Source organism: Sebastes fasciatus, chromosome 17, assembly GCF_043250625.1.
Source record: "Sebastes fasciatus isolate fSebFas1 chromosome 17, fSebFas1.pri, whole genome shotgun sequence".
Classification (NCBI taxonomy): domain Eukaryota; kingdom Metazoa; phylum Chordata; class Actinopteri; order Perciformes; family Sebastidae; genus Sebastes; species Sebastes fasciatus.
In genome coordinates this window covers 25578144-25591519 of record NC_133811.1, presented here as the reverse complement: position 1 = coordinate 25591519, position 13376 = coordinate 25578144, and the positions used below count along the sequence as shown (strand labels likewise).

Sequence of the window (13376 nt, the reverse complement as noted above, 5' to 3'; positions counted from 1 at the left end):
TTACAGGAAGTCACAGGAAAAGTGACATCCTGTTAGATCCGATCTGTAGGTTACTTGTTGTTTACAGAACATGTTGGGATTTATTTATATTTTTTTGTAAATATATGTGGAAATGTGCGTGTGTGGATTCTGTCCTTAATTATTTTTATGTCCGCCATGTAAAGCACATTGTAATGAGCCCTCGTTTTAATAAGTGCTATATAAATAACCCTCATTATCATAATTATAATTATTATAATAATTATTATTATCAATTACACAAGATTTGTTTATTAACTGAATGAAACGTTCATTGCACAACATGAGACTAATACTGTAGCTACAATCTAGCGTTAAATATTACACAGAAAGTTCGGACTTTCTGCAACACGTGGTGTTTGTTGTCAAAACTAACAGCCAATCAGCTCTTTGATCAGGCGACAGCCAGGCGTTTCCCATAATGCCCTGGGTCTTGCAGTCGGTGGAGAGCAACTGCGGCGCCTGGCTCTAACAACTGCGGCCGCCTCGACCTCGTGAGGTTATTGTTGCCCACGTGTGCGTGACGCCAGAGCAAGTCGAACAAAAATCTAACCGGCATGCATTGCGATCGCCAGTGATCGATTCTGAGCAGGCCTGGTAGTAACGCATTAGCGCAAATTCGTTTAACACCATTAACGCAATTGATCTTTCGGAGGTTGTAGTGGGATCAGTTTTAAATCTAGAGTGAAGATATTGGCATCTTATGAAACTAGAAAGTCTAAGGAATCCACCATGACAACCCAGCTTGCCGGAAAGGAGGCTAAATAACGCTCAACGTCATGGCCATTATCAAAGGGGTCCCTTGACCTCTGACCTCAAGATATGTGAATGAAAATGAGTTCTATGGGTACCCACGAGTCTCCCCTTTACAGACATGCCCACTTTATGATAATCACATGCAGTTTGGGGCAAGTCATAGTCAAGTCAGCACACTGACACACTGACAGCTGTTGTTGCCTGTTGGGCTGCAGTTTGCCATGTTATGATTTGAGCATATTGTTTTATGCTAAATGCAGTACCTGTGAGGGTTTCTGGACAATATTTGTCATTGTTTTGAGTTCCAATAATAAATATATACATACATTTGCATAAAGCAGCATATTTGCCCACTCCCATGTTGATAAGAGTATTAAATACTTGACAAATCTCCCTTTAAGGTACATTTTGAACAGATAAAAAAACGTGCGATTCATTTGTGATTAATCACGATTAAATATTTGAATTGATTGACAGCCCTAGTGTTGACACATCTTTCTGCTGCCCACAAGTGACTATAAAAATCAGCCTGGTTTCAAAAAGAGGTGCTTAAGATCTTATCTGGTGCAGAAAAATGCTTCTACAAAGTTGATCTGGAACCTCAAATATGTGGTTTCCTCTCTTCGTGTCTATGTATACGAATCAAATAGATTCATAAACTGCCATGGGACTGTGTTGCAGTACAAGTACATTGTACAAAATTGTACTTAAATAAATGTACTTAGTAACTTTCCACCACTGCAGAACTGGTTTGTCCTTAACCTCCGTAAAAACAAGTGCTATGTTGCATCTTTACATGGACCTATATGCATTCATACATTTTCATTTAACATGTTAAAGAGTACATGTTTATGTGACCCTCTTATATTTTCATTGATAATAAATTAATTTCCTGTGTAACTACTAACTGATTTACACATAGTGATGAGTGGAGTTTTATTTTCTTATCTCACAGTGCTGATATTAGAGAATTTCCTTGTTCCACATCCTCGGTCGTGTGTGTGCTCGTGATACACACCGCATGCAAGCGTGTTAATATGTTTTTAGTTAATATCAAATTGCAACATAAGCAGGGGAAGTACACATGAATGGAAAACTGTTTTCCTGAATGAGTCATAAATGTCACTGTGAGAGTTTTTTCATTTCCCCCAGCAGCTTGTTATGTTTGCTAAACGTCCCGTGGCTAAACGCTGTGTAACACCTGTCTCATACAAACAAACACAGCATGTGGTAACCGTGGATGACTTGTGGAAGTAGTGTTTTTTTATTTTTTTTATCTCATCACTGATCATTATCGGATCCTTTTGAATTGGTACAACTTGTGCTGCTTTGGTTTCTAGTATCTTTTTAAAAAAGCAACAATGTGGTTTTGTGTGGGAAAAACAAGTTTTGGCGTCTCAACGTTCCTCATGATGTTTGTTTTAACCTGCACCGCTGATGACCTTTTGACTTCATGTTCACACCGTTTACAGAACAAATGGGACGCGCACACATCAGTGCTGTGCAAAGACAACAAACCTGTTCTGCATATGTACTCCTCAGCTAAGTAAACCTACATTTACTCACTGCGCTTAAATGCAAATTTGAGGTATTTATTCTTTACTTAAAGGACCAGTACGTAGGATTTTTAGGGTTGGATGTGTGACAGCTGCAGACACCACCGACGCATAATAGTTCTGTTTATACTGTCCGCTTGGAGGACGCATTCCTCACATGCACTGTAGATCGCGGCGTTACCACTTGTAGCATAATGGCCACGCGGAAAAGACCGCGCAGTTACAACAAATTAGGCGGACAGCCGCACAGAGCCTACGCGTACACCCTCTAATGACGAAATTTATGTTATGAGGACCCTAGTGGACGCGGAAAGCATAACTTCGGCCTAAGAATCGTCGTGTTTTCGTTAGCTTAGAATAAGCCCTTCATATCTACACAGGGAGCGGGTCCTCTTCACAGAGTCCGCCATGTACCTACAGTAGCCCAGAACGGACAAACCAAACACTGACTCTAGAGAGAGACTTTCGCATTTTTACGTAACCTGAAGGCAACAATAGCTCTCCGACACGTTTGGAAAAGGAGTGAGTGAGCAGATGGGTACTCAGTTGGTTGCAATCTGCAACCACACCACTAGATTCCACCAAATCCTACACACTGTACCTTTACTTACTTACTACTTCCTTCTACCCAGAAATAAATATTGTACTTTTTCCTTCACTACATTTATCTATAGAGCTGTAGTAAGATTTTTCATATAAAACATATAATTACCTTATAAACTATGAGGTGCTGTTATAGACTGAACAACCCAACAGTGTATACAAATTGTTAAAATTAGCTCCACTTTGACAGACTACAGTAAAATGCTACTGCATCAGTAATAATAATTCATTTATAGGCCTACATACTAAACAATAGTATAACACTCACAGGGGTGATTTCTCTGCATTATGAGTAAATTTTTACACTTTATTTTTCTAATAATACTTACCTACTTAAAGGTGCTGTGAGTAGGATTTGGCGGCAGTTGAGGTTGCAGATTGCAACCACCTGAAACTTCTCCCGTGTGCCAAGCGTGTAGGAGAACTACAGTGGCCGACGCGAAAATGCAAAGACGCGAATGTCCCTATCTAGAGCCAGTGTTTGGTTTGTCCGTTCTGGGCTACTGTAGAAACATGGCGGACTCTGTGAAGAGGACCCGCTCCCTATGTAGATATAAACCGCTCATTCTAAGGTAACGAAAACACAATTCTTATTATCAGGTGATTATACACTAAAGAAAACATACTTATTAACATTATATTCCATTTCTGCCAATAGATCCTCCTAAATGTTACACACTGGTCCTTTAAGTGACTTTTCCAGCGATGGCCTTTTATTTGTAATGTAGTATTTCTAAATTGTAGTATAACTACTTTCACTAAAGGATCCAGATGCTTTCCCCACCACTGTAGCTATACAGTAAATGTATTTACATTTCTGTTTTCAATGCATTCGGTCATTGTCCACAGCAATTAGTCAAAAATGTCTTGCCTTTCTGTTTTGTTTTTTTATATTTGTAAGTGGAATATCTTTGAATTTTTGGAAATAAATGTTAGTTGAGGCACTAGACGCTAAGCTTCTGGCATGAAACCATTTATCCAAGTAGATAGTAGTCATTGTGATGGGTGTGATGAACAGGATTTACTTGTGCAGACAGGTAAAGCTCACACACAATGAAGAAGTCAGTATGTCGTAAATCACTAAAATGTAATCACAAATGTTTATTGCTCAACATAAAAAACAACAATCCATGTCTGTTATGCTATGCTTATCTACCATCCCTTGATTGGCCCTCAAAGCTAGGGTTGGTCATGTTCTTCAAAGACATGTTTTTGTTAATTTGTTGATATTCTCATTACATCCCGACAGCAATAAATAAATCAAATGCTCTGACAGAAAAAAAGAAAAAAATCCGCTATCTGTGGCTGTCGCAGGACTGTAATAAGCCCGTTCATTCAGCCCGAATGTAATGATTGGACGGCCTACCCGCCCGTTTACATGCAAGCACTCTGCCCGTGGCCAAGCACTCATTGCGCGTCAGCAGTCTTCTACTAGCTACTAGCTTAACAGCTTGTGAGCACTAACAATAGTCATGTTTGTTGTTTACGTTCATAAGGATAATTTTGGGGGAGTGGCGTTGGAGGAAACTGTCAGTGTTGCCGACTTTTTTACTTTCTCTTTAGATTTAGGGACTCTTGAAGCTAGTGCTGCTAGCTGCTTTAATTGGATTAAATCTATACTCTTGCTAGTTTCTTAAGATTACCAACCTTAGCTTTAAGTAAATAGTATAAAATATATGTACCTATAAATTAAACACTGACATTTTTGTTAAACTGCCCCCTAAAGCTCTACTGACAGTCGTGGTTTCATCTCTGGTCTGATCCCAAAAAAAGCTTTACTGTTACAAAACATCACAATTTATGTCACAGAAAAACTGCATCTAGCATTCTATGAACAGTAACACATTTACAGCAAAGTGAGTGCTGTTGTCGGGCAACTTGTACAAAGTAACACAAAATAAACAAAACTGGGAATATAAAGAATTATAAAACCAGTTTATTCATTATTATTTAAGGTTAAATATTGCTAATAATTGTGCATCACAATAACTCAACATTATTTGACACTTTTACTGAAGGTTTGATTAGAGTGAACTATTGCCCAACCCTCGAGAACAGTTGGCAGCGAAAGCATAAATGTGCACGGTGCCAATATGACACAAAAACACATTAAGCATAATAAAAGTAGATGTTATGGCAGAACAGTAATGTGGATTCTGAGTTACACCTTAAGAGTAACAGGATGTTACCTTATTTAATCCCATATAGTGGCTTTAAAATCCACTTTTTCCTTTGACATTTTTAAATAAAGATACAATTTGTATCAACTACATAGTGCCTCTCATTTGACCCAGTTCACTGAGGCAACTTACAACGTAACACAGGCATTCAAATACAGCAAGGTGGATACCACAATACATAAACACACAAACTCATGTTTCAGTCTTTCCACTGAAAGACGTGGTTTCAGACGGTCGCTGGACTTCATCTCATCTCAGCTGACTCTGCAGCTTGAGGATCTCAGCAACCAGCATCGGTGGATCCATCAGCTGAGGAAACATGTCCATGGCGGCGTCCACCAAGTGGACGCTGAAGATAGCGAGGAGCTTCTTCCGGACGACCTCTCTCTCCTCTCCGCCGGGACTCGTCCCCCGAGGAGGCTCCCAGTGCGAGCGTTCCCCCGGCAGGCTGCGGACCCTCGGAGAATAACCCCCCAAAGGATCGGACCAGGGCTGCTGACGGACGTGGACTCTGCCGTGCTGGAAATCTGTCGGCTGACTGTATGTAGGCATGCTGGCCGGGTATGGACCGTAGCTGGCGTAATGAGGCGGGTAGGGCATCATATCAGAGTTGTGGCTGCTGACGGGCCCGAGGCTGTACTGCTGGTTGTGGTGCTGGAAAGCTGGCGTGGACCCCCGAGAGGAAGGGCCATGTGAGCAGCAGCTGCACGGAGGGCAGAACTGTTGTCTCACATTGTGGGTGTGCTGAGAGCTCCCGTACGTCGCCCCGTACTGGTGATCACTCCAAGGAGCCTCCATTGGCTGACTGTCTATGGAGCCTAAACCAGAGTCCAGCTGCTCCTGACTCTGCCGCACCGAGCCGTGATCTGAAGACGACTGCTGGCCGGTCTTCTCCTTTCTAGATGTGGCCCTCTTGCTGGAGCGGTGACTCGCCTTCAACTGTTCATGTTTATGATCTTTCTTTAAGGAGCCACTCTCGTGTCCCAGAGTCAGTTTCTTTGCCATATCCTCCACCAGCGCGAGGCTCTGTCCAGGCACGGGACTCGAGCGAGCCGAGGATTGTTTCTGAGCGGTGGACGGGTGCTTGGCGTTCTCCCGAAGCTCATCTGCAAGCAAGCGGTTGGACTGTTTGGCTCGCTCAGGGTGGTGGTATTTACATTTGATTCCAAAAGTACATTTCTTTCCTGAAAGAAGAAGAACGAAACACAAGATTTTAGCAGTGCTGATAATTATAAAACAAAACTGAGAGTCTACAGCCGCTCTGTGAGGACCGCACAGCAGTACTTTGAGCTAGACGCTAACATAGCAATGTTTAGCTTTACTAAACACAACACAGCGGACTCTGAAGATGACCCGCTCTCTATGTAGATATGAAGCTAACAAAAACACAACGATTCTTAAGCTATTCTTAAGTTATACTTTCTGTGTCCGCGAGGGTCTCGTGGCAAAAATTTCGTCATCAGAGGGTGTAGGCGTAGGTTCTGTGCAGACATCTACATTGCTATGCCGCTAGTATGGCTAAATATCATTAGCTATAAAACAATGCAATGCAGGAGTGATTATTATATTAGAAGTTCTCTCACCATAAGGGCATGGCAATTTCTTCTGAGTCTTTGGAAACCTCCGCAGGAAGTTCTCCAGTGTTGGTCCATCGCGGCCCAGAGGATCATCAGGAGGCATAAACCTGCGTTAAGGTGAACATTAGTCAAAAGGTCCAGCTTCACACACAAGGCAAGGGAACCCTCTGTATCAAGAAGGCCGAACTCACTTATCAATAACGAAGGAGTACATGAGCAGCCTCTTCTCGATGAAGCGTTTCCACTCCGGCTTCTCTCCCTGAAGGTCCCGGTACATGTCGTTGGACACGATGATGCCGTCGGACTCGTAGCCCAGCTTGACGATGAAGCAGTCGTCGTTACAGACTACCCGTTTGCCTGCGACACGTCTCGACGGCGTGAACACCAGGATCTTCCTCCTCTCCAGGTCTCGCAGAATGTGCTGATCTGTAAACCAAAAATGAACTCACGGTTAAACCTGCATTAACTGATGGGGGCAGCAGAAACATTACCCTTTTAAGTTGATATGAAGAACTTGTTAGCAATTACACATCCAGCAGTTACAGAGCAACAGTGTCATTCATGTAGAGTCGTGTTTGTGTCCACCTGGTGGAATTAAGTCCAATATTCACGCTCCATTTTTGGTCTCCACCAACTCCTGAGGGAAATATCTGTCTCTTTAGCTGCTAAATGCTCCACTATGAACCAAATCAGTACAAAACAGTGAACATTCACATTGTCACATTGTTTTCGCATTGTCATAATAAAAATATTGATTTTAGCCACTTTAAAAGTTGCTCAATATGGATTTCAGAGCATATCTATTGCCTCCACATGGCTCTCAACATGGCAACAGTTGAGCCGGTGGCTAGCAGCTAAAGTTGCTAATACTTTAATACTTTTAAAGATACTGATTTTAAAACACATTTTTACTATGATTGAAAACTTAAAACTCAAAAATTCTAAATTGGCAAAAACTATTACATTATTTAGACATTTCAAATTTATTCCAATTGTTTAACAGACCCCAATTGTTTTTTCTCTTTTGTTTTTATTCATCTTTTCTTTTCCTTACATTTTATTTGTTGTAAAATTTATTTTATTTTAATTTTATTTTTAAACCTTGAAATATATTTGATTAATTGATTGCTGTCGGGGTGTAATGAGAATGTCAACAAATATAACAAAAATGTCTTTGAAGAACATTACCAACCCTAGCTTTAATATTCTAATTATCGAATTAGGCGATTTAAAGTAAATCATTACACGTCACAATCTTAATAATAATTTCTCAGGAAACCACTGTCGCATTTTAATTTGGGTTCTTTCCCGGCAGAGAGATCTGACCTGGTTAAATATTAACGAAGGGCCCTAAAAGTACATCCTGTAACAAAACAATTTATCAGCATGAGCAATCTGTTCATCTACATGAAGCAAACAAGCAGTAGAGCGTCAGTAGGCGCTTCCAGATGTAGGTTAACCAAAAGCTGTTAGAATCACTGACAGTACAAATGCTTATCTACCATCGGAAAAACCCTGCATTTTTATTTTTTTAGTTACATAGATTACAGATAAAGCTCATTTACTCAGCATTTGGCGGAAATACCCACATTGGGTATTTCCCATTTTGTGCAATAGAGCTCACTCTGTTGCATCAGAGCAAAAAATGATGTCCTGCTCTATTAATGGAGCCGTTTATCATTTTGCCTCTGGCTTTTAAAGTCTATGCAAATCAAAAAAACATTTCAAATTAGGCTGCAATTAATAATTATTTTCATTTATGATTATCAATTAGTTACTCTAATAATCTTTTAGTCTATAAAACATCAGTTCATTATAGTGAATGATTCCTGCACTCACAATCATTTCTGTAAAATACGGCCTTTAAAACCTCCTTCAGTTTACAGTGATATAGAACATTAAAAAGAAGCAAATTCTCACATTTGGTAAATTATAAATTAAATTATTATTATATTTTTGTCATTCTTGCTTGAGAAATTACATAAATGTATATTTTCCCCTCCATTTCAAACATGACAATAAAGGAGACGGCCTGTTTTTCTAATCACAAATATTTGCATAATAAGACCTCACAACCCCACCACACCTTGGTCTCAATTAAAGATGACTGATAATGCTTATTTTCAGGTGCATACTTGTATCTGGGGTTTCTACTAGAACATGTTTACATGCTTTAATGCTAGTAATGTTAACCGAACCAAGCTCTTCAGACTCCGCTCCAGCTCCACTCTAACTAGCCGCTACGCAGGTATTATGCAAATGTGTTACTTGGTGACATCACCACATTACAGAAGAAAAGGCGGAACTTCAAGCGAGGCATTTCAGGCAGTTCAGGAGCAGTGTTTCTGTGGGGGAGAGTTTGGCGTAGACTTTGGGCTTTGTAACTTTGCAGACCTTTTACATGCACAAAAACATTATGTAACACACTAAAGAAAATGGGAAAAAGCACAAAAGCATAATAGGTCCTCTTTAATAAGAAAAGACCATCTTTCGATGGGATCTCACACAAGTTGCAACGCCAAATCAGGCCAGGGGTGTAAAGTGGGTACCCCCTACATCCGGCGCCCTTGCCTAGACCACACCCATCTTCGAACTGGGTCTTCGTTTTGATCTCAACTACACAACTGTAAAGTTTCACGACTGCATCTTGCACGGTTGCGATGCTATCGTTGTGACAAAATCTGACCACAAACAGACAGGAATATAAACACCTAGCAAAGTACTCAAAGCTGCCTCTGTGGTAGTTCCCGCTACAGCAGGTTCCACATGTTGCCATGATGACACACACACACACACACACACACACACACACACACACACACACACACACACACACACAGAGACTCACGCGGTGAAAACAATACCAGTGTCGCTGTCACGGCAGGTAATGAGGTGCAGTGTTGTGTGAGCCACAGTGCCAGTCAAAGAAGGAAGTAGAAATCATTAAAATAAATGTGAATTTCCCCGTCGTCTTACCTGTGATGGGAACATCTGGCCGGGGCTGCTCCTTCCTCCACGAGGGAACAAACACGGTGATTTCAGTGTGGCCTCTGTCCATGAAGAAGTTCACAGCCAGCTGGATTCCCATACAAGAGAAAACTTCCTTGTTCCCGTGGCTGAATGAATGAATGAATAGAAACCAGGAAAAACAGGGATGAGAAACGAGTAAACATTCACAACTAAAGACGAGTCTGTGAGCCAGGTCAGAACAAAGACTGAGGTGTCCTTTATAATGCCCCTCTTTGATGGCTTATGAATACACCCTATTTGCTATGTAAATTTGAGAGTTTCAACAGCCTAGAACAAACCCACTTGTCTCAAACAGGTTGAGCTTGATGGATATTTTACCTGCTAAATAACAACTATTTTCATTATTGATTAATCTGACCATTTGATTAACTGTTTGGCCTATAACATGTCAGGAAATAGTGGGGAAAAAATGCCCATAATAAGCTCTCAAAGCGGTAACACAATGTCTTCAAATGTTTTGATTTCCAAAATTAGAAAAAGATATTGAATGTACTATTATAGAGTAAATCCAACATTTAAGAAGCTAGAAACAGTGAATTTTCCAAAATACTAAAATGTCAAATAGAAGAAATCAAAGCAACATTTTGCATTGCGAATAAAACTAATGTTTAATCTCTGCTGAAATAACCTCAATGGGTTTCAGTTTGTTTATATATTTTTGATCCTACCGTTAACCTGTTCATATTTTTGCCTTTAGCTTATTGTTATTTTATATTTATATTGGGATCCAGTAACTCATTGGATCCCAAATTTGTGGCTTGTGATCCTTTAAAAGAGTAGTTTTCATATTTGCTTTATTGAATATGTAGTCACATATTTGCTTTATTGAACTTTTGACTCCCATAGCTTAGCACAAGGACTGGAAACAGAGGGAAACAACTAGCCTGGCTTGTGTGGAGGTAACAAAATCTCTCTAACAAAATGTCTAACCTTGACTACTATCTCGCGAGAGTTTCCCCAGTTTGCTGGTTCCCTTCTAGCCACGTTTAGCAGCTTAACAAATGAGTGATGTTCCCCTCTCAGATGCTTTTTTTACGCCTGAAGAGGTCAAATTGTCCAGTATTTCACAATAAAAGCCCCAAAACTAGTAAAACTATTAATCTTTTGACCCTTCAGATGTATCTCGTCACGACCCTCAGGTTAGAAACCAATGCCTACAAAGTATTGATTCTGGTATTTGTGGTTATTTCGGCAACAGTTTCATTATCATCCGCTTCTCATCTAGAAATCTGTACCAGCAGCAAACAGTGAAAACAAAGCATCTAACCTGAGGAATGGTGACAGATCTTATTTATATATTTACATACCATTTAAGCTCTACTCTGAGAACAACAGTTGTCAGTGTGAGGAGCCCTCGGGGGAGTTTTTGGAAGTGTCAAAGTTAAAACCAAGACAAACGACAGAACAAGGAAAGCTCATAGGAGAGGTGTGAAATGCTGTCGGGCTTGTTCCTGTTGAAACGACGGCTTTATCGTCAAGCACCGCTGGTCTTTAAGGAAACAAGAAAGCACTTATATACGCTGATTTGCATATTCGAGCAGTCTGTCGACAACGTGCCTGAACAGGCGTGCCCTTCTGGAAAATGCAAGAGGACGTTGATCTCCAACAAAAGAGTGAATCATCGGGTGATTTGAGGTGTAATTAAATGCTTCTCATGTTACTTTCACTGGTGACATTTATGTCAGTGGCCTCAAGTGTAAAAGAGACTTTGCTCTCAGTGTGACCCACCCAAAAACCACACCATAAAAGGTCCGATAAAGCGTTGGTTCACGTAGCTGCTGTGGCACAGATTGTGATAATAACTATGATTTTAAGAAGCAATACTGTCATCACAAAAGAGCTTTCCTTAATTAAACAAAGTGACAAAAGGGCTTTACTCCTCCCTGTTCTTGAGCAGTACGCAGGTGTGGAAAAGGTTAAAAGGTTATTACGGCTAATGATTATTTTAACTATCAATTCATCTGCCGATTATTTTCTTGATCAATCGATCGGGTGCTTGGTCGAACACTTTGTGCAATAATATGGCAAAACTGTCATCTCACCAATATACATATTGTATTTCTATATTGTATTATCTCTTTTTTATTGTATTATCTTTTCATAAGCAGTTTTAGGATTGTCACAATCTAATTTCGTTGTACTACACAATGACAATAAAGGGCTTAAATCTTAAATCTATAAAACCTAAGAATATACTGAAAAATAGCACATTATATTTTATATATATAAATAAAAAGCAGCAATAAATCGCATTTCAACGGCTGGAATCTGCAATTTTTTGCTGAAAGAAAATTCTAATTATTATTCTAAATTAAAAATAGTTGCTGATTTTTTTTTGATGATCGACTAGTCAATTAATTGACAAATCGTTCCAGCTGTTAATTATGTAAAACAGAAAAAAGCAGCAAATTGTCTCATTTGAGAAGCTATAATCAGTACATTTTGGGTATTTTTTATCTATTAACAAAATAGCTGCTGATAAATTTTCTGTCGACGGACTAATCAATCCTTTCAGCTGTAGTATCTCACCTCATGGCCACGTTGCTCCCATCTATAACAATGGGTCTCAGAGTGTCTTCATCCTCACCGCTCTCCTCTCTGCTCGGAGGAGACGATGCAGTAAGAGGCAGCAGCATGGTGGGGCCCGCAGCCTGGAGGTCGTCTCTGGGCACCAGCACCGACATGGTGGTCACCGGCCCCTGCTCGGCCCCTCGGCCAGGGTCCCGGCTGGCCCCGATCCTCACCAGCTCCCCCAGAAGTTTATCTGTGTCCATGTTGGGGCCGAACATCTGCTGAACGGCCTGAACCTGAGCCGTGGAGTACCCGAGCTTGTGGAAGAGGTCCAGCTGGGCCTCCTGCAGGTGCTGGAGTCCCGGGGAGGAGGGGTCGGGTTCGCCGGGGTACATTCTCTCACAGGAGGGACGGGCGGAGTTTGGAGCCGGGAGGAGGGAAGGGAAGATCCATGCAGAAGTGTCAGAGTCTGGGAGGTTCAGACGGGTGCTGGTTTTACTCCACGGGTGTACAGATGTGAAGAGAGCAACATCAGTATTCATCTCTTCAGCTTCAACTCGCTCACCTTCCACCTGTTTAGAAAAAAACACATCATAAAAATACTGTGCTTGAGTACAATATTGAGGTATTTTACTTGAGTGTTTCCAATTTATATTACTTTATACTTCCACTCCACACCATCTTGATATAAAAAAATATATATAAATCAAAAAATATAAATCAACAAATACATTAGAATATATTCTTATGGATTAAGCTACCCAGTAGTATATAAAGTAGTTCAAATCAGATCCATCTTTACCAGTTGCAACATTAAAGTGATTACACATTAAAGAGGACCTATTGTGCTCATTTTCAGGTACAGACTTGTATTTTGGGTTTCTCCTAGAACATGTTTACATGCTTTAATGTTCGAAAAACTCTGTATTTTTCTCATACCGGCTGTGCTGCAGCACCTCTTTTCACCCTCTGTCTGAAACACTCCGTTTGAGTGAAAAGCCTCAGTCTGCTCCGATTGGTCAACCAAACCAAACTCTTCGGACTCCGCTCCAGCTCCGCTCTAACTAGCTTTGTTTGAGTGCCAATCTAGCCGCTAGGCAAGTATTATGCAAATGTGTAACTTTGTGACATCACCAAGTTACAGA

General features: G+C 40.6%; 1 protein-coding gene across 1 annotated transcript in view; it reads right to left on the bottom strand.

Moving 5' to 3' along the window:
* Positions 1 to 4014: 4014 nt before the first annotated feature.
* The window catches only part of zc3h12ab (zinc finger CCCH-type containing 12Ab), a 19921-nt gene continuing 10559 nt past the window's right edge, over positions 4015 to 13376 (bottom strand). The window contains exons 3-7 of the mRNA XM_074613527.1: positions 12250 to 12803; positions 9667 to 9806; positions 6882 to 7116; positions 6697 to 6797; positions 4015 to 6297 (exon numbers count right to left, since the gene is read on the bottom strand). Coding sequence (XP_074469628.1) covers positions 5363 to 6297; positions 6697 to 6797; positions 6882 to 7116; positions 9667 to 9806; positions 12250 to 12803 — 1965 coding nt within the window. The 3' untranslated portion in view covers positions 4015 to 5362. The remainder of the gene's footprint in view (positions 6298 to 6696; positions 6798 to 6881; positions 7117 to 9666; positions 9807 to 12249; positions 12804 to 13376) is intronic.